At 40.8% G+C, this 22278-nt stretch overlaps 1 protein-coding gene and 1 pseudogene across 2 annotated transcripts in view; one reads left to right on the forward strand and one right to left on the reverse strand.

Annotated features, from left to right (window-relative positions):
* The window catches only part of LOC308532280 (broad substrate specificity ATP-binding cassette transporter ABCG2-like), a gene marked incomplete at its 5' end in the record, with an annotated part of 71993 nt that overhangs the window by 45055 nt on the left and 4660 nt on the right, over nt 1-22278 (forward strand). The window contains 7 exon segments of the mRNA XM_081109642.1: nt 3619-3770; nt 5470-5574; nt 6528-6778; nt 12716-12798; nt 18121-18210; nt 19033-19157; nt 21012-21166. Coding sequence (XP_080965768.1) covers nt 3619-3770; nt 5470-5574; nt 6528-6778; nt 12716-12798; nt 18121-18210; nt 19033-19157; nt 21012-21166 — 961 coding nt within the window.
* Nucleotides 7797-8705, reverse strand: LOC308532222 (transmembrane protein 185B-like; annotated as a pseudogene). Its single transcript has one exon. The product of its transcript is annotated as a transmembrane protein 185B-like (transcript).

The raw sequence follows: 22278 nt of genomic DNA on the forward strand, positions 1-22278 counted from the left end.
GAGCCCAGAACCCAGGCATATGCCCTGACCTGGAACTGAACCAGCAACCTCTTGGTTCCTGGGTCAACTGCTGAGCCACACCGGTTGCTATTCCCTCCCTATTTTTTTTTTTACTTTATTATTATTTGTTTTTATTGCTTAAAGTATTACAAAGGGTATTATATATGTGCCCTTTTTTCCCCCCCGCCCTTGACAATCCCCTGGCCTCCCCTATCCCCCAGTGTCTTATGTCCATTGGTTATGTTTATATGCATGCATACAAGTCCTTCGGTTGATCCCTTACCCCCCTCCCTCCTGCCCCCCAACCCTCCCCGGCCTTCCTGCTGCAGTTTGACAATCTGTTTGAGGCAGCTCTGCCTCTGTATCTATTATTGTTCATAAGTTTATAATGGTCTTTATTATCCATGAATGAGTGAGATCATGTGGTATTTTTCCTTCATTGACTGGCTTATTTCACTTAGCCTAATGCTCTCCAGTTCCATCCATGCCCTTGCAAATGGTAAGAGTTCCTTCTTTTTTATAGCAGCATAGTATTCAATCGTGTAGGTGTACCACAGTTTTCTAATCCATTCATCTACTGATGGGCACTTAGGCTGTTTCCAGATCTTAGCTATGGTGAATTGTGCTGCTATGAACATAGGGGTGCATATATCCTTTCTGATTGGTGTTTCTGGTTTCTTGGGATGTATTACTAGAAGTGGGATCACAGGGTCAAATGGGAGTTCCATTTTTAGTTTTTTGAGGAAACTCCATACTGTCTTCCTTAGTGGTTGCACCAGTCTGAATTCCCACCAGCAGTGCATGAGTGTTCCTTTTTCTCCACATCCTCTCCAGCACTTGTCGTTTGTTGATTTGTTGATGATAGCCAGTCTGACAGGTGTGAGATGGTACCTCATTGTTGTTTTGATTTGCATCTCTCGGATGATTAGTGACTTTGAGCATGTTTTCATATGTCTCTTGGCTTTCTGAATTCCCTCTTTTGAATGGTGTCTATTTAGATCCTTTGCCCATTTTTTGATTGGATTGTTTATCTTCCTTTTGTTAAGTTGTATGAGTTCCCTATAAATTTTGGAGATTAGGCCCTTATCAAATATGACATTGGCAAATATGTTTTCCCATGCAGTGGGTTTTCTTGTTGTTTTGTTGATGGTTTCTTTTGCTGTGCAGAAGCTTTTTATTTTGATGTAGTCCCATTTGTTCATTTTCTCTTTAGTTTCAAGTGCCGTAGGAGCTGTATCAGTGAAGAAATTGCTTCGGCATTTGTCTGAGATTTTGTTGCCTTTGGATTCTTCTAGAATTTTTTTGTTTTCCCGTCATACATTCAAGTCCTTTATCCATTTTGAGTTTATTTTTGTGTATGGTGTAAGTTGGTGGCCTAGTTTCATTTTCTTGCATATATCTGTCCAATTTTCCCGACACCATTTATTGAAGAGACTATCTTGACTCCGCTATTCCCTCCCTATTATTACTTTGCTTCCGCTGATGCCCATGTAATCAAGGCTCTATGTCGGCATGAGAAGAAAACATGAAGATGGAAAGATGTCTGAGATTTTAGACATCTTCAGTTTGAGATGTCAATTGCACATATAAGTAATGATGCCAAGTAATGGATCTGGGGTTCAAGTTTAGTTAGAGAATAAATCCATGGTGTTTTTATCATTCATAACTATGTTAACAGTGTTCATTAGAGGAATGATGAATTGATAATACCGTAAATATTTTCACTATGTTTTGGACTAGTGAGCACACAAGCATCGTTCCCCATGCTGGGGCTCGAACCAAACGTTTTCAAGCTCCATTGTGCACACTGATCACCTGGGGTCTTGTTAAAATGCATATTCTTCTTCTGCAGCTCTGAGGCGGAGCCCAAGAGTCTCCATTTCTAATTAGAGGTACTGAGCCCGATGCCACTGGTGCTCAGACCACACTTAGAGGAGCTCCCAGTCCTTTACTGGCTCCTTATTGCCTACTGATTGAAGTTCCAGCTTCTGAGTAAAGGGGTTCATCACGTGCTTACTTTCTGATGCAGTCTCTTTTGTTAGTTTCTCTTCTCTTCACCCCTCAACTCAACTCTGCAATGACACTGAACTACTTGCAGGTTCCCAAATAGACCTTTCATCACACACTTTGTTCTCCATGTTCCTTCACCTTGACTGTACTTCCTCTCTTCAGGTCTTATTCCTGTTGGCCCCCTTGACACTATCTTATACCATCCTCAGACTGGGTTATAGCCTCCTATTTTGCTTACAAGTGATCCTCAGCTACTTCTATTCCACATTGTATTCAAATGATCGATTTCCTGGCCTGATCCTCTTGAGGCAGAATTTGTACAACACTGCTAGCATAGCGTAGGTGCTTATAAAGTGCTTCAGTTGAAGTGATTCTTCTCATAAGATATATTTACTAATAACAGTTTTAGAACAGTGATTTTAGCCGTTGTTTCTAGTAAATCCTGTGTAAAGGTAGTTTAGCAATGTTTTGGCCATGGGCCAACAAAACCTAGCCCTGCCCCATACCAACTGTGACACCGGGGGCCAGTTGCTTAACCTTCTAGACCTTATCTGTAAAATGAAGGTAACAATACCGTCGGTACTATCAGTACTGCCTTGTATAAATATTGTGAAAATTCTGACACAAGTATTTATATTTAACAAGGATATAGTAAGTATGCAGTAATGTTAATGGTATTATTGGGAGAGAAAATGAACACCAATTCCTAAAGGCTTGAAGACTACAGTGGTCAATGAGAATGGGACTATAACCATTATTTTAATATTTAGTCCATAGTAAGTTTTCAAAGTTGAGTGTACTTACAAGTTACCTGGGTGCCTTTAAAATATATTTTTTTAAAATATATTTTTATTGCTTTCAGAGAGGAAGGAAAAGGGGGAGATAGAAACATCAATGATGAGAAAGAATCATGGGTCTGCTGCCTTCCGCATGCCCCCTACTGGGTATCGAGCCCACAACCTGGGCATGTGCCCTGATGGGGAATCGAATTATGACCTCCTGGTTCATGGGTTGACGATCAACCATTGAAATACACTGGCCAGGCAGTTGGTGCCTTTTTATAATATGGATACCATAGAACCAATAGGTCTAGAAAGACTGTCCAGGAATCTGCATTTTTTTTATTAATTTTGGAATTCATTGTGGATTGTTCATGGGATACAATTTCAAAAACCTTAATCTTTCATAAAAGTATTGAACCTAGGTCCCCTTACTCTCTGAGAGATAAGATGGGATGAAAAGTTAGTAAGAAAAAATCAAGTTGAACCAGGAACAAATGAACTAAAGGCAGCAATAAAGTTTTTTGGTTTTGTTTGGGTTTTTTTGCTAAGAAGTACAAGATTCAGATGTTTTTTAGTTTTTTAAAAATAATTCTTTATTGTTGAAAGTATATATGTCCTCCTTTTTACCTCATTGACCCCCCTAGCCGGTCCTCCCCACCCCCCTACCCCACCCCAGGCCCTCACTGCCCCATTGTCTGTGGCCATGAGCCAAACATATATGCATACAAGGTCCTCAGTTGATTATCTCCCACCCACTCACCCTCCCCTGCCTTCCCTCCGAGATTCAGATGTTGAATGACTCATTATTTTCTCACTTTTACTTTAGGATGTCTAAACAGGGACGAACCATCATCTTCTCCATTCATCAGCCTCGTTACTCCATCTTCAAGTTGTTTGATAGCCTCACCTTATTGGCCTCAGGAAAACTGATGTTCCATGGGCCTGCTCAGGAGGCCTTGGAATACTTTGCATCAGCTGGTATGGTCACCTTTTCATGCAGTGAGATCCTTCCTTAATAGAATCCTGGAAGAGAGCAGAGAGGTGGTCAGAGTGCTGCTTGATCTTTGAGTAGAGATAACATGGATTCCACCACTCCAGACCATCTTTGGTCAGTTTGGTGCTAGAATTTGTCTTCATTTTGCATCCCTGGCTCGCTATTTAGGTTGCTTTCATGACCTGGTTGAGTGTGAATGCATACCCTGTGTATGTGTAGGACTGTTTCTACTGGGCCTATACTGTTCTGCTTCCCAGTTCTACTGCCCTTTTCATAACAGTTCAAGAAATATATTGATCTCATAATCAGTTATTAGTCTAACTGAACATTTTTTGAAAAGCCTAATACTTTCCTTCCCCCAAAATCATTTGTCTTCTTGACCATATAACAGATCAAGCTGTATCATTTTTCTACCTTGGTTGGGATGTTGATGAGGGTTCATGGAGATGCTGCTTAATTTTCTAGTAACCTTAGACTGAAGATTTAGTCCTTGAGTGGATATGAGTGACTTAACAGTTAATGGAATGGCTACTCCTGAGTCTGACTTCAATGGGCCAACATTTCTGACAGTTCTGGGCTGCCTAGTTCTATTTCAGATGAAAAGGTGTAAGTTTTTATGACTCATGCATCTGCTTCATTTTAGAGATACTTGGATATTATTATAGACTAGAGGCCCAATGCACAAAATTCGTGCAAGAGTAGGCCTTCCTTCCCTCAGCGGCTGGCACTGGCTTCCCTCTAGCACCCGGGACCCGGTTTTCCCTCTGGCACCCTGGACCCAGGCTTCCCTCCAGCCACCGGCAGGCGCCCAGGACCTGGGCTTCCCTTGAAGCCACGGCTTCTCCCGGAAGGTTGTCCTGAAGGATGTCCGGTCTAATTAGTATATTATGCTTTTATTATTCTAGATGATGCTCCTTGACTCCAAATAAAGTTTTAAATATTTTATAGCTATCTTTGAAATTTTATTTTTTGTTTAATCTCTATCATGTAACATACCTGGATCTGGGGAGTGTAGGGCAGATGAATCTGAGAGAAGACTACAAGCCAAGTTGAGTTCAGATGATCAGGTAAAGAAGTGAAGGTAAAGCATTCAGGTGTGCCATGCTGGTCACATCCTCTTGAGAACGATTTGTTCTCTATGCTGGAATTATAGCAGCATAAGAGATGATAATTTGGACCTGAATTTAGTAGGTGGAGAAGCAACCATTGCTAAAGTGGGTACTGGCATTTTGGCAGTCCCTAGGTGAACCCAGAGAACAGAACCCTGGGCTGGCTTTGCTTGTTACTTTGCTTTGAGGAGCATTAGTCCTACCTATAACTTTATTTCTTTTTCAACTTTTATTTTTCTTGGACTGATATTTATTTTTTTCAGCTTGTACTGATAAGCACCAGAGCATATTAATAGCTGTTTCAGATATAATGAATTATGTCAGTAAGGCTTTCTGAGAGTTCTTTAAGGTTGGTTTGGAGTATGATTTTTGCCAGGAGACAGAATTGTTGACATATTGTGTGACTGAATATGTAAAAAGAAAGAGTAAATTAGTGAGGGCAGAAGAGAGAAAGAAGAGAGGGAGAAGTCATTATATTCTGTCTCTCTCAGCCTCATCTCTCTCACTCCCTGAAAGTGAGTCTTTATTTCCTAAGACCATCATGCTTGTGTACCTGGGTTCCCTTCTTCTGTAGGCTACCACTGTGAGCCCTATAATAACCCTGCCGACTTCTTCCTGGATGTCATTAATGGAGACTCCGCTGCTGTGGTATTAAACAGAGTGGTTGAAGATGATGAAGGTATGTGCATCTGTCTAGAGTCACAGATGACCTAATTGAATTGCCTGAAGTTCAGCAATGTGGTAGCTCATTAAAATGTAGCTTTGTGAATTTATATAACGAATGTTGCCCTCTGATACCAGTTGTATCTGGTGGACCATCATCTTCTCGTTGCCCCCTCACGTGGTGGAAGTGAGCTCTTGGGGCCTTTTATAAGCGTACTAACCTCATTCACAAGGGCTCTACCCTCATGACCTAATCACTCCTCAAAGGCCCCACCTTCATATATCATCACATTGGGAATGGATTTCAGCATATGAATTTTTTTGGGGAAATAAACATCCAGTCTGTAATACCAGTTGGCACAGATTTTGTTGTACATGAGGATTAAAAAAATAATAAAAATAAATAAATTAATTAATTTTTAAAAAAATTACAACTTCCTATGGTATGTTTATTTATAAATTTTCACCTGAGGATATGTTTATTGATTTTTAGAGAGAGAGGAAAAGAGAGAGAAAGACAGAGAGAGAGAGAGAGAGAGAGAGAGAGAGAGAGAGAGAAAGAGAGAGAGAAAGAGAGGGAGAGAGAAAGAAATATCAATCTTTTGCCTCCCACTAGGGATCAAACCTGAAACCTAGGTATGTGCCCTGACCCTTTTGGTGCATGGGGTGATGCTCCAACCAGCTGAGCAACCCGGCTGGAGTCCTATGGTAAGTTTATTTTAAAAGAATCAGGCTACAAATATCATAGTTAGGGAAAGGTCAGTGGGTTTACTGTATCCATAAGTATATGGAAGTAGTCAGACCATTAACTTATTTTTCTAATATGTAAAGCAATGACAGGTCTAATCATGTTCATGCTAAAGCTTTAGAATTAAGATGTTAGGGAAGAATCTAAGAAAGGGGTTCCATAAAAATGGGCTAACTAAGTTGTTTTGTTAATGTTTCCCTCTGTCCATTTTTATTCCAAAGCCCAAGAGACTGAAGAGCCTTCCAAGAGAGATAAGCCACTCATAGAAAAATTAGCTGAGTTTTATGTCAACTCTGCCTTCTTCAGAGAAATGGAAGTTGAGTTAGGTCAACTCTTTTGGGATCAGAAAAAGAAGAAGAGCACAGCCTTCACAAAGATCATCTATGCCACCTCCTTCTGCCATCAAGTCAAATGGGTTTCCAAGCGCTCCTTCAAAAACTTACTGGGTAATCCCCAGGCCTCCATAGCTCAGGTAACCTCACAGATATTCTAATTATGCTGTAAAATGCTCATCTGGGGACATTAGATTCTGCTATAGTCTTTTTTAGGATTATGGTTATCTTCTACTCATCCTTCTATTTATTTATACCCTCTCTATTTGTGATATAGAAACAGTCACTAGAACAAATAAAACACAATTAAGTTTTTACATATAGGGAAATTTTTTAAGTGCTTTTTTTTCTGGACTACCTAATTCAGAATTTTTATTGAGTTAGACAAGCTGTAAGAGGTCATCTTTGTAGAGAAAATTTTTTATCAAAAAGGGAAACAAGTCTGGCGTAATGGAGTTCATTTTTTTTTTAAACAACTATGAGGTTTATAAACAAGTAATGGGAGAGAAAATTCTTTACGTTTGCTTTCAATATGTCACAACAGGCCCAATCTGAAATACAATTTTAGGCTAGCAGTGTATAAAAAGACTAGAGGCCCAGTGCATGAAATTCATGCACTGGTAGGGTCCCTAAAGGCTGCCAGCTGCCAGCCGGGTACTCCTTCCCTTCCCCCAGCCAGCCCGCCCCCTGGTCAAACACCCAGAAGAACTCCCATTGAGGGGACAATTTGCATACTATGCTTTTATTGTATAGGATTTTTTATAATAATACTTTTGATAGATATAGTACCACTTAAAAACAAACAAACAAGCAAACAAACAAACAAAAAACAACCCAACTCTGGCTATATTATTATTCCATTTGAGGACCTACTGAAACAATTTAGGTTACTGCTCCCAGCTAGCTCCTTAAGCACCAATCTGGAAAGCAAGTCTTCTCACATGTCATACACCACACATTCCATATATTCAAATAACCCCTAATCTATGGCACATACTGATGAATCACTGAGAGGCATCAATCTCCAAGGCATGAGGTGACCATGTTTGGAGCCTGTTTTCAGGTCTAGGATTGAGATGAATGAAAAAGAGGCAAAAGTAAGGTGGATTTTGGACATGTCTGTATGATTTTTACTTATGGACACTCCCAAAGATGAGTTTAATCTGGCATATGAATATTTAACTTGGGAGATGGGGGAACGTATTTTCTAGGACTTTGAGTTATAACTACCTGGCCTTCTTCCTAAACATTGGAGCAATTTTAGGAGCATCTGGAACTGATGTTTCTTCAGCATCTTCCCTATCTTCATGATGTAGATCATTTTCTCTTAAAAATGGGAAAATTTCAAGCAGAAACCAACAAATCTCTGTGAATACCAAACCACCAATGGTTGCCCCCTTTTTGCCTAAATGGAATGGCCATGAAAGCTATTAAAGCCAAAGGGGACGGATATGGAGATGTAAGAGAATGTATTGTGGCCATCACAGCTACGAACCAGCAGAACCTCAAAAGTGAGCAGGGGAACCACAATGGTGATCCACATGATAGCCATGGTCACGTGGTTTTTTGCTCCAGGACAACCACATCCAGGGACGAAGGAACAGGAGGGACCAGACGATGTAATAGAGGATGACCAGGCAGAGGAACCACACGAGGACCCAGAGGGGCATGAATGCTACCAGTCACTGTCCAGCCGTAGGGTGGTGGAGATGAACTGCAGGGTGTTGGCGGAGCACAGGATCTCCAGCTCCAGCGGCCTGTCCATGGAAAGCCCCAAGCGCTGGCAGCCAGGGCCCGGGGGAGAGGAAGAAGAGTGGCATGAAGACCAGAACGTTGAACATGAGCAGCAGCAGGCGGATGCCCACTGCGATCAGCATGGCTTTGGGCCCTAATGCCTGCCCGCACCCACGGAGGTGCCTGCCTTGGCAGGGAGGTTCCATAGCCATAGAGGGGCGAGGACCGCCCAGTAGCTCCACTGGATCATACCCTCCAGGCGGAGGAGCAGCAGCAGGCGAAGATGAGGAAGTTTCTGGGGTTGGAGTCCTGGAACAGGCCCCAGGGGTTCATGGCAAAGCCCCTGCCAGCCCACCTGGGCCTGCTGCTCAGCCCTGCTCTGCAGGGGTGGAGTCTACAATGCGCCCGGCCGCCTTCCCCACCAGCCTGTGTGGCCTCTGGGTGGGCAGGGGCTGCGGGGAGGAAGCCAGGCCCAGGTTGTGACCAGACCAGTGGCACCGAGCATGTGGCTGGCCTGCACTCCATGCCTATTTCAAAGGCAGTTACTGCTTGTGGTACCCTCAGGGCTGGGTGTGGACGGTTCCTGAAGGTGCCAGGAGCCTGGAGTTCATTCTTTACTGTGATTTATGCATCACTTTTTTTTTTTTTAACTTGGAAAATAACTTCAATTTCTCTTGCCTCTAAAAGTGTTTTTAAGGTGTCTTGTCCAAGTCATATATATGGCAGCTCTGGGCAGGGCGTGATTGGAGTGTGGAGCTATTTCTGCTGCACCACGATTCCGCATCTTCTGGTGCTGGGCTCCCTTCAGCGGCAAACCCCAGGCCTAGTACCTCCAGGTCACACGCTCAGCCTGTTTCCCTCCTCAGTGAACTCAGTTCCACAAAAGAAATTCTAACCATGTTCAGAGCCCTGGCAATCGCATAGAATAAGCATAGAACCTTGCATCTCTGAGCATCTGACTGGAGGGGAGGTACAGCTCTTGTTCAGATTTGTGAATACTGGAATATTAGTTTAGGGCAGGAGTAGTCAAACCTTTTTTTTAAGGACCATATAGTGCAGCCGTGGGCAAACTACGGCCCGCGGGCCGGATCCGGCCCGTTTGAAATGAATAAAACTAAAAAAAAAAAAAAGACCGTACCCTTTTATGTAATGATGTTTACTTTGAATTTATATTAGTTCACACAAACACTCCATCCATGCTTTTGTTCCGGCCCTCCGGTCCAGTTTAAGAACCCATTGTAGTCCTCGAGTCAAAAAGTTTGCCCACCCCTGATATAGTGAATGTTTTAGGCTTTGCAGGCCATGTGGTCTTTGAGTCATGCAGTCAATTACCATTTTAGGGAGAAAGCAGCCATAATCACACATAAAAATATGAGCATGGCCCGGCTGGTGTGGCTCAATGGTTGAGCATTGACCTATGAACCAGGAGTCACGGTTTGATTCCTGGTCAGGGTACATGTCTGGGTTTTGGGTTTGTTCCCCAGTGTGGGGTGTGTAGGAGGCAGCTGATCAATGATTCTCATCATTGATGTTTCTATCCCTCTATTCCTTTCCCTCCCTTTCTCTAAAATCCATTTTTAAATACCTATTTGACTTAAAGTTTAAAAGAATATGAGCATGGCTGTGCTCCAATTGAACTATTCATGGACACTGAAATAAGAATTTCATATAAATTTCAAATAATCTATTAGTATTTGAATATCACAAGTTTCTCTCTCCCCCCCCCCCCCCCCATTAAAAGTAAAAGGTAAAAATCATTGTTACCTCGTGGATTGAAGAAATAGGTGAAGGGCCCTGTTTGGCCTGTGGGCCCTTGCTTTCTGACCACTGGTTTTGAGTTTTTAAACTTGTCCGTATGTCATTTGCTTCTTTAAATGTTTTAATGTGTAGCTATGAAAATGTTTTATGGCCTCCTGCTGATAAATCTTGTATCTACAGTCTTAGAGCTGTACTTAGGTTTGAACTAGTCATTTACATGAGTCAGACTTTGCCTCTGATAATGCAGTTAACCAGAGGCTGTATGGAATAGATTCTCTGTATAAGATTTCATGTTCATTGAATGTGCTACTGGTTTTCCGATCAAATCAACTTAGAAAACATTATCATATCTCTTGGAGACCCATTGTTCTGTTAGCATATTAATCATTTGAATATGCATCAATTTTTGTAGTGATGGCCATAAACATCCCTCAGAACTCACCTTGAGAAATGGTAACATTTGAACAACGCTGCAATCACATATTTAGGGAATTTTTTTCTTTCTTTCTTTTTCTGTTCAGACTAGAGGCCAGATACACAAATACACGGACAGGGTCTCCTTGTCTACTCTGTTGTACAGTGTTTGTCTATTTTTGTTTGTTTTAAATACAAGAAAGAATAACATAGATGTACCTTGTAACAACATAACAACAGTACAGGATTAATCATTTTGTCAACATGTTTGAAAGCTGACTTTGAAAATACTTTTAGAACTTTTAAATCTTTCGAAAATATCCTGATGAAAATACTGATAATTTGTTAGTATAACATACCAAGTTTGAATGTAAAAGAAACAAACCATGTGGAGTGTCCAGTTTAAAAGTCAGAGTATTCTTAAAGTTGTACTATGTGAAACTATAGACTTGTATACATGCTCATGCATATATGTTGATAGAGTCGTCATCACTCATTTGGGAGTTTGATCTGTTGATAGGAAGCACAGGGTTTTCTGAAGGTAATTAAAATATGCCAGGTTAATGTATATACTTTTACAAATTTCTTATTGCCTATTAACAATGGATTTTTTTACATGTTTTTATTGATTTCAGAGAGGAAGGGAGAGGGAGAGGGAGATAGAAATATCAATGATGAGAGAGAATCATTGATTGGCTGCCTTCTGCACACATCCTACCAGGGATTGAGCCCACAACCCAGGCATGTGCCCTGACTGGGAATGGAGCCATGACCTCCTAGTTCAGTGATGGCAAACCTTTTGAGCTCGGCGTGTCAGCATTTTGAAAAACCCTAACTTAACTCTGGTGCCGTGTCACATATAGAAATTTTTTGATATTTGCAACCATAGTAAAACAAAGATTTATATTTTTGATATTTATTTTATATATTTAAATGCCATTTAATAAAGAAAAATCAACCAAAAAATGAGTTCGCGTGTCACCTCTGACACGCGTGTCATAGGTTCGCCATCACTGTCCTAATTCATAGGTTGACCCTCAACCACTGAGCCACACCAGGTGGGCAACAGTGGAATTTTTAAAGGCCATCTTAAATCATATTCTTTCTAGACTGTGGTCTTCACAAACCAGCCTTCACAGATCCTGGTCCTGTTCTCCAACTTGGTTTGCTCCATGTTTAGAGTGTGCTTGGCAAGTTACTTCAAGTCTGATAGCATTGCAAGGTTGTCGGACTGAGATTTTTTTTTTTAACTTTGACGGTTCTAAGGTACATGGTGGGATCTTTTATTTTTCTTCTATTAGCATTTCTTATACTTTTATATTTAATACAATTTAAAAGTACAATAAGTAGAATTTTTTTTAACTTTAAATAAATCATATCATAATACAATTCTTAACCCTTCACATATAGATGTGTCTTTAAGAAACATTTTAGTATTCTTAAAAACAAAGTGAGGTCCCCCTATATCCTTACCACGCAAAATTCCAGTGTTATAAATTTTATGTGTGCTTTAAAATTTGTTTTTAATGCTAAGAGTAACATTAAAATTTTAATATTCTGTTTTCACTTAAACCTCTTGAAACAATGTGTGTTCATTAGCACAAAGGTTAAGTGTTCAGGCCAGAACTCTGAGCCACTTGAATTTCCGTTTTCTTCCCGAACCATTTGCTAGATGCTTGCACTGTTCTCTGCTCTCTGTGGCGCTCCCAGGCCCCGCAGCCTGAACTGGCCCCTGAGCTGGCAGTGCCTGGCAGTCCCCGGAGGAACCCAGCTTCTCCAGCAGTCTCCTTCCTTCTCCTTCAGTCTCCCCAACAACAGATATGTTATTTTTAATTTTAATTTAGAAGGCAGTCTAATAGCATACACTGTTTTATATTTTCCCAAGGACTTTGGGCAAACCATTTAAATGATGTTTTTGAATACTGACATGGAGAGAATACTTAAATGGAGAGATTTGATTATAGCCATATCCAGGCTATCCCAAAGAAATATATACACACTTTAACAGTTGGTAGCTCAATTTTGAAATTGAAATGTATTTTAATAAATATTGCCTTTATAATTATTCAGAGCGTGCATATACATTTTTGGGGACATCCTATATATTATAATAATAAATAGTATGCTAAGTTTTTACCTTTAATTGAAACCCTTTTTTTCTTTTTGAAAAGATAATTGTAACACTCTTCCTGGGGCTGGTCATAGGTGCCATTTTCTATGATCTGAAACATAACCCTGCTGGAATCCAGAACAGGTAAGTAATTTTGGATCTTGACTTTGAGAAAGCACTGTTATTTTATTCAAGGTTATGAAAACTTATTAAAAATTTGAATTTCAGACAAGAACAGGACAAACTGAGGAGTAGGATAAGTCAGCAAAGTGCAGGCAGAATGGAAGAGTTAATTTTCATATATATATGGAAATTTCATGTGAAAAATACAGAACATAAAATTTAGCCTCCTATTCAGTTTTAGCTGTGCGGTTCAGGGGCATTAATTACAATCACATTGTTGTGCAGTCACCACCAACATAAAGTCCAGAACATTTTTCATATTTCCAAACTGAATCTCTGCACTTATTGAACAATAACTCCATACTCCCCATTTTCCCAGCCCCTGGGAACCACCATTATACTTTCTGTCTCAGACTGTGACTACTGTAGGTACCTCATATAAGTGGATCATACAATATTTGTCCTTCGTGACTGGTTTATTTGTCTGAGCATAATATCTTCAAGCCTATCCATGTTGTAGCCTTTCTTCCTTTTAAAGGCTGAATAACATTCCATTGTATGGAAGCCCCATGTTTTGTTTACCCATTTATTTGTTCATGGACACTTGGGTTGCTTCCATGTTTGGGCTCTTCTGAGTAATGTTGCTGTGCGCATGGGGGTACACATAAATGTGTTCGAGTCTCACTGAAAGTTCTTTTGAATATAAACTCAGAAATGGAGTTACTGGGTCAGTTGGTAATTCTGTTAATTTTTTTGAGAAACTTCCATCCTGTTTTCCTACAGCAGCTGCACCATTTTGCATTTCTACCAGTACTGCACAACGGTTCAGTTTCTCCCCAAGATGGGCAGCACTTACTGTGTTTCTTTATATTGGCCACCCTAACTGGTGTGAATTGGTATCTCTTTGTGGTTTTGATTTGTATTTCCCTAGTGGTTAATGATGCTGAGCATCTCTTCATGTAGTTATTGGCCTTTTGTATGTTTTCTTTGGAGAAATGTCTACTCAAGTTCTTTGCCCATTTTTTAAATTATATTTTTTAAATTGTGGATCTGTAAGAGTTCTTTTTAAAAAAAAATATTTTTATTGATTTCAGAGAGGGAGGGAGAGGGTGAGAGAGAGAGAAACATCAATGATGAGAGAGAATAGTTGATCGGCTGCCTTCTGCAGGCCCCCTATTGGGGATCGAGCCTGAAAACCAAGCATGTGTCCTTGACCGGAATTGAACCCAGAGTCCTTCAGTCCACAGGTTGACACTCAAGTCAAGCCACTAAGCCAGTGGTTCTCAACCTTCTGGCCCTTTAAATACAGTTCCTCATGTTGTGACCCAACCATAAAATTACTTTTGTTGCTACTTCATAACTGTAATGTTGCTACTGTTATGAATCGTAATGTAAATATCTGATATGCAGGATGGTCTTAGGCGACGCCTGTGAAAGGGTCGTTCGACCGCCAAAGGGGTTGCAACCCACAGGTTGAGAACCACTGCCCTAAGCCAAACTGGCTAGGGCAGTAAGAGTTCTTGATATATTCTGGATATTAACCCCTTATTTTTTACAGATATTTTTTGACATTCTGTGGGTTGTCTTTTCACCCTGTTTAAAGTGTTCTTTGATACACATAATCCAGTTTATTTTTTCTTTTGTTGCCTGTGAGTTAATTACCTTTCTGTTTTTTTTATTTATTTGGTGGAGGTAGGTTTTTTTTTTTTAAACTATAACGTGGAGTATTAACTTGTAAAGAATTAGAACACACTAAATTCTTTTTTAAAAATAAAATCTTTATTGTTCAGATTATTACATTTGTTCCTCTTTTTTCCCCCCACAAACTCCCCTCCACCCAGTTCCCACCCCACCCTCCGCCCTCACTCCCCACCCACTGTCCTCATCCATAGGTGCACGATTTTTGTCCAGTCTCTTCCCACATCCCCCACACCCCTTCCCTCCCCCACCCCCAAGAATAGTCAGTCCATTCCCTTTCTATGCCCCTGATTCTATTATAATCACCAGTTCATTCTGTTCATGAGATTATTTATTCCCTTGATTTTTACATTCACTTGTTGATACATGTGTATTTGTAGTTCATAATTTGTATCTTTACCTTTTTCTTCTTCCTCTTCTTAAAGGATACCTTTCAGCATTTCATATAATACTGGTTTGGTGGTGATGAACTCCTTTAGCTTTTCCTTATCTGTGAAGCTCTTTATCTGACCTTCAATTCTGAATGATAGCTTTGCTGGTTGTAGGTTCTTGGCATTCATCACTTTGAATATTTCTTGCCACTCCCTTCTGGCCTGCAAAGTTTCTGTTGAGAAATCAGCTGACAGTCGTATGGGTACTCCCTTGTAGGTAACTGAGTTTCTTTCTCTTGCTGCTTTTAGGATTCTCTCTTTGTCTTTTGCTCTTGGCATTTTAATTATGATGTGTCCTGGTGTGGTCCTCTTTGGATTCCTTTTGTTTGGGGTTCTCTGTGCTTCCTGGACTTGTAAATCTATTTCTTTCACCAGGTAGGGAAAGTTTCCTGTCATTATTTCTTCAAATAGGTTTTCAATATCTTGCTCTCTCTCTTCTTCTGGCACCCCTATAATTCTGATGTTGGTACGCTTGAAGCTGTCCCAGAGGCTCCTTACACTATCTTCGTATTTTTGGATTCTTTTTTCATTTTGCTGTTCCGGTTGGGTGGTTTTTGCTTCTTCGTATTTCAAATCATTGACTTGATTCTTGCGATCCTCTGGTCTGCTGTTGGGAGTCTGTATAATATTCTTTATTTCAGTCCGTGTATGCTTAATTTCTAGTTGGTCCTTTATCACAACATCGAGGGTCTCACTAGATTTCTTGAGGATCTCACTACATTTATCGGCGGTCTCACCAGTCTTTTCGAGGGTCTTACTAAATTTATCGGCGGCTTCTAGATAGTTCTTGAAACACCTTAAAAGTGTGGTTTTGAACTCTATATCCAGCAGTTTGCTTTCCTCCATTTCTGTCATTTGTGTCCTGTTTCTTTGTCTCCGCATTTTTTATGCTTTCTTGGTGCATCCCCTTGTGGTCTTTGTGCACAGTCTTGTTGTAGTTAAGCCTTGATTGTTGTAGGTAACACTGGAGGGGATTTGACCTCCAGGCCAATTGGCTGTGAGAACCAGCTGTGTCTGCAGTGGGAGAACTTCTGTCCTGGATCTCTAGGGAGGTGCTAATCTAGCCTCTGCCTGAGGCTACCCAGCAAATGCCTCCGAGCAAGGCTTGGGCAGGGCGGGTCCCAGGGAGTCAACAGGGTGGGCGGAGCGAGCAGTTATGGCTGCTCTCAGTCCTGCCTTCAGAGGCTCTGCTTCTCAGTGTCCCAGCTATTGCTGGGAGTACCTCGGAGAGAAAGCTGCCCTCGAGTTCCGACTGATGCCAGACAGTCCCGCTTCTCCCTTATGAGTCTGGGTCCCCAGAGACTTGCCGGGAACTGGAGCTCAGAGCCTGAGACTCCCTCCCGATTGAAAAAGACAACCGCGCCCTCAGCCGCCAGCCCGCTCTGCATGCACCTCCGCACCTTAGTATTTTACTTCTGCACCGCACCTCCTCTGAGTCTCGGTATGCTTTTCTCTTTCCTTCTAGTTGTAGAATTTCCACTCAGCCAGCCTTCCTGTGGTCCTGGGTGATGTTCGTTTTGTCTTTTAGTTGTATTTTTGAAGTGGTTGTGCGAGGCAGCAATCTGCGGTGTTTCTGTCGCCATCTTGGTTTCTGCCGCCACCTATGCCGCCATCTTGGTTTCTCCTCCCACACTAAATTCTTTAACAAGAAGTATTTGATATTATAAAATAAATCCTTATAATTTAAAAGGAATTTCAATATCTATGAGTTTTAATTCCTGAACATGACTGGACTGTTAGATGTGAGACAATAAATTGAGCTGAATGTTGCCTTGTCCCGTGTTTCTAAAATTAGCTAATACTTTGATATTAGGTCTGTTTATGTCTAGAAAGTTGCATATCTGCTTGTGTACTGGCCATTTTTCATTTCTTATCAATGTATAAATATTTATTTTTCTTTAAAAACTTTTTTCTTTCTTTTTTACACATTTACTTTTAATACAGCCTGTTGTCTACATTGTTTATTATTATTTTTATTCTTATTCTTATTGGTATTAAAAAAAATCCTTTAATAAAGAAACAATTCCTTTGTCTATGGACTCTTTGTGTTTAGGGTTGCACACTTGGGTTCACATTTTTTTAAAATGCTCTCTTAATTTTGTGTCATTTAAATAATGCACCACTTCATCTCTTTTAGTATCCACTCACATTCTCAATGTTAATTAAATTATTTGGTTGTGCTAGGAAGTGCAACACTGTTTTGGAGATGTTGGCATGCTTTTATAAAATGTATAGTTCTATCAAAGTACAGATGAAATGAATACTTTCCTTTTTGAAACTTAATTACTTTACGGAGAGAGCATTAATAGTCTTCCTTTTTCATACATGTACAAATTAATTTTCCCTTTAGAAACATGATTTGCTTTCGTTTTGAGCACATTGGAAACCATGCTGACAGTCGGTTATCCAGGATAATATGAAAGTTTTCCTGATGATTGTGTGGTGAATGTATATAATGAAGTATTGCTAGAGGTTTCCCTACACTCTTTCATTTTGACTCCTCATTCTTAGTTTCTTCTTTACTCAACTTTAACAAAGTGGCTAATGGAGGTTTTAACCTTTGCAGACTTTCTTTATTTGGCTATTTCTACATTAGGATGTACTTGTGTTTTTGTTAGTTCAAATGAATGGTGGTAGTATGTTTATGACCTAGGTAATCATCACCTTGGCTGCCGTAACAAAGAACCACAGATGGGATGGGTTAAACAACAGAAATGTATTTCTTACAATTCTAGAGAGTCGGATGCCAATATGTTTGGGTTCTGATGAAGATGCTCTTCTGGCTTGCTCCTTCCTGCTGTGTCCTCACATGGCACAGAGAGAGCTCTGAAAAATCTCCCTTTTTTTCTATGGGCACTAATGTTTTCATGAGGGACTTACCCTCATGACCTCATCTAAACTTACTTACCTTCCAAAGATGCCACCTCTAAATATCACATTGAGGGGTAGGGTTTCAACATAGGGAGGTCACAATTCAATCCATGCCAACTCAGGACTATGAAATTCAATCTGTGCTCTATGGAGTCCCAGGGGCACCACTGTGGAGACACTGGGATGGGGAGAGACCAGAGGGTACTCACTCTTCCCCTCCCTCACCATTTTAACCTGAGCAATTAATGTCGTAGATATCATGTGAGGAAACAGTTCAGCAGGTAGGAATGATCTAAGAACGTGTAATTGACGCAGTGCTTTTCTTCCCCTTCTCTCACCGCAGAGCTGGGGTGCTCTTCTTCCTGACCACCAACCAGTGTTTCAGCAGCATAACAGCCGTGGAGCTCTTCGTGGTGGAGAAGAAGCTCTTCGTGTGAGTGTGGCTCTGTTCCGGGAAGGGTGCTGTCCAGTGTCAGGGCTGTTGGTCAAACTCAGTGATGGCGAACCTATGACACGCGTGTCAGCGGTGACATGCGAACTCATTTTTTTGGTTGATTTTTCTTTGTTAAATGGCATTTAAATATATAAAATAAATATCAAAAATATAAGTCTTTGTTTTACTATGGTTGCAAATATCAAAACATTTCTATATGTGACACAGCATCAGAGTTAAGTTAGGGTTTTTCAAAATGCTGACACGCCGAGCTCAAAAGGTTCTCCATCACTGGTCAAACTGGTCACATCCAGAAGCTGGCCACGGATTGGTCCCTGGGATTACCAGTGTTCATTGAGAAAAAGCAGCCTGGGGCTGGGAGGGACATCATGAGCATGTGGGGCCTGAGACCAAGGGGAAAGGGAGTTTAAAGATTAGGGCACAGCCAAAAGGACAGCGGTACAGAGAATGCAAGCAATGGAGGTTGAAAAGGATCTATTTGTTTTAGCAAATAAGAAGTCATGAGGACCTTGACACAAAAAGTTTGAGGGGCTTGGTAGAGAGAAAGTAGTGGGATTAATTGTAAATTGAAGAGGGGTCCTTGCACAGAGCTCTTGGGAACCAGGTCTCAGGGGACGCGTGCACCTGAGATGGTGCCTGATGCCGACTGGGTGAAGGTGGTGGGTTAACCTGGAGGATGTGAGAAGCTGTAGTTGTTAGACCCCTGCTGGCAGCAGAAATCAGGACAGCAAATGGTTTAATCATCCAGCCTGTGCCTTCTTAAACTAAAGTGGGATGCATCATGTGTATTTTTGTTTTTAGACATGAATATACCAGTGGATACTACAGATTGTCATCTTATTTCTTTGGGAAACTCCTATCTGATTTACTGCCGATGAGGATGATACCAAGTATCATATTTACTTGTACAATATACTTCTTGTTAGGTAAGCAATAAGACAGAAAGTATGAGTCTATAGTCTTGGATGTGAGAGGAAGTTAAATTTTTTTTTTTTGCAAGCATGTTTTTGGTCCCCAAAACTATAAACCATGCCATGATATAAGGAAGCATCTATCTATTTTGTACCCTCTGAAGTAACTTTTCTCTGAGGGTATTTATGTCAAGACTTTTCCTAAACTAACTTGTACACCTATTTATGAAACTACTAGAGGCCCAGTGCACGAAATTCATACACGGTGTGTGTGTGTGTGTGTGTGTGTGTGTGTGTGTGTGTGTGTGTCCCTCAGCCCAACCCTCACCCTCTTTAATCTGGGACCCCTTGAGGGATGTCCGACTGCCCGTTTAGGCCCAGTGCCACCTTAACAGGCAGTCAGACGTCCCTCTCACAATCCAGGACTGCTGGCTTCCAACTGCTCGCCTGCCTGCCTGCCTGCCTGATTGCCCCTAACCACTTCTGCCTGCCAGCCTGATCACCCTCTAACCACTCCCCTGCCAGCCTTGTTGCCCCCCAACTGCCCTCCCCTGCAGATCTGGTCCCCCCTAACTGCTCTCCCCTGCAGGCCTGGTCTCCTCCAACTGCCCTCCCCTGCAGACCTTGTTCCTCCCAACTGCCCTCCCCTGCAGGCCTGGGGTCCCCCTAACTGCCCTCCCGTGCAAGCCTTGTCCCTCCCAACTGCCTTCCCCTGCAGGCCTGGGTTCCCCCCAACTGTCCTCCCCTGCAGGCCTGGTTACCCCCAACTGCCTTCCCTTGCAGGCCTGGTCCCCCCCAACTACCCTCCCCTGCTGGCCATCTTGTGTGTTAGAGTGATGGTCAATTTGCATATTACCTTTTTATTCGATAGGATATTTTACTCAGTGATGGTATGTGTCATATACAGACATGGAAAGAATTCATAAACTATTTGAGATTCTGCTGGAGGAGCTGGGGCTGGTGAATTTATATATATATATATCTGTATAGTGAAAGAATGAGACTTTGGGGTGTATTGCCTTAATAAAAATACTTTTTTAATAGATGTAGACGGATTCATTTGTGCATTGTGTTTGGGCTTCTCCCAGGCTTGGACTTCCATATATTTCACTGTATATATACACACACACAGCAGAAATGTATATATTTTTTACAAAACACTATAGGGAAAGATCCACTGAGAGAGTTTAAACGTTCATTTTACAAATAGGGGTGTGTCTTAAACAATTAGGCACAGAGCCTGGATCCTCAGCTCCTGACCAGTGTTCTTGTGGCTGCTCCAATAATGCTTCAATACAGTGTATGACCCGCAATAGTGCCCATTATAGCTATACAGTAGTTTTGTGAAACTTCATTTAACCCCACCCTCAATCCCAAGCTCTGTGGTATTTGTCTCAGAGACCTGGCAGCACTCCCTCAGAGAGTGAAACGCCTGGAGGTCATGGGATCCTGATCTCCCAGTTTCTTCACTGTCACTGCTACAGCAGACTGCGAGGAAGGTGATATCTGGGGGGAAAGCATGTGCTCTTGACAAGTTACCTTCTTAGCGAGAAGGCAGTAGAATTCTGGCCACGTGTGTAGCCTCCAGCCCCCCCACCTCAGCACTCAGAAATTGGTAATAATTGTGCAACAGGGAGATTAGGAGTTACATGAAAATGTGCTTATGCAGTAGTATTAAAAAGAAAACTGTATGATATTTTTATACAGTTATATTTGAGGCAGGCAATGAAATTGGTGACTCATGGTAGTTTGATAGAGGATGAATTTTTTTAAATCTGATATTCATTTCTCTAAATATTTACACAATAAACAATTCCCTAACACACAGGGACCTAGGTGGTTGGATTAACCCCCTCTTTCCTTCCTAAGGATTGAAACCGAAGGTGGAGGCCTTCTTCATCATGATATTTACGCTTATGACTATGGCTTACGCGGCCAGTTCTATGGCACTGGCCATAGCAGCAGGTCAGAGTGTGGTATCGATAGCACACCTTCTCATGACCATCTCCTTTGTGTTTATGATGGTGAGTAGGAACTGTGCTTCTCTGAGAAGCAATTATTTCCCCCATTTCTTCTGCAAATTTACCTGTCTTAGAAAACTTGTTTTGGGGATTTTGTCAATTGGCCACTTAGCTTTAAGGAAACCATATATTTAAATATAACATATTAGAGAATGTGCCAGCTTTTCCACAACCTTTTTTTTTTGTGTGTGTGCTACTGTTCTAATATAATTATTATAACTTTAGTTAGCATGTTGTTACAAATGAGATTTTTAAAAAAATGCTTCTTGGTGACATACAGTGAAAACTTGATGACTGGAAACTTCAAAACAGAAAAATTTTGAGTGGAAGTTTCCCACATAGAAATGGTAGGTTCAATGCCTGACTTCTATGCTGGTGTTAGAGAACTGATGGCTTATTTCCCAGCAACTGAGAGGGTTTATTTGGATCAAATACTTTCCAAGGGAAAAGCTAAGCTCCATGAGAAATTGAATAGTGTGTGGCATGGATAGTCTATCTTGATTTCTTCTATATTTTGAAAAGGAACATTTTAAATATAGCAAAATATCCCGAGTAAGCATGTCTTAATAAAAATACAATTTTATGAATTAAAAAAAAGAAGAAATATTCCAAAGTCCACACAGCCCTATATTCCTGCCTTTCCGGGTTCCTAACATTCTTTTGTATCAATATATTTCTGGTTAACTTTTTTTTAAATGGTTACTTAATCCTATCTTATCTGCCCCTTAATTTTGCATGCACATGGATGAATGAACAGGTGAAGGGGACCAGTTAGCACATTAACCCATAACATATTAAGTGAGTGGGAATGCTTAGCCTATTTACTTACTACACATCTTTTCTGCTAGAGTAGGAGTAGATGTCTTTAAAAGTTTATAAACAGCACACTCTTGCCATTGAAAACTACCTATCTAAACATTATTGAGAAAGTGATAAACCTTGGGTCAATTTTCTATAATGCCATCCAATAAAATATCTTTCAATATATAAAAATGTTTTATTTTAGGTATTAGATGCTATGGTTTATTAGTATTTAATGGTTTATAAATAGAATTTTAAAGCCACATATAAAACTGTATTTTACTGAGAGATGTTACATATCAAAGCACTTTGTT

Source organism: Myotis nattereri, assembly GCF_964212035.1.
Source record: "Myotis nattereri genome assembly, chromosome: 1".
Taxonomy (NCBI): domain Eukaryota; kingdom Metazoa; phylum Chordata; class Mammalia; order Chiroptera; family Vespertilionidae; genus Myotis; species Myotis nattereri.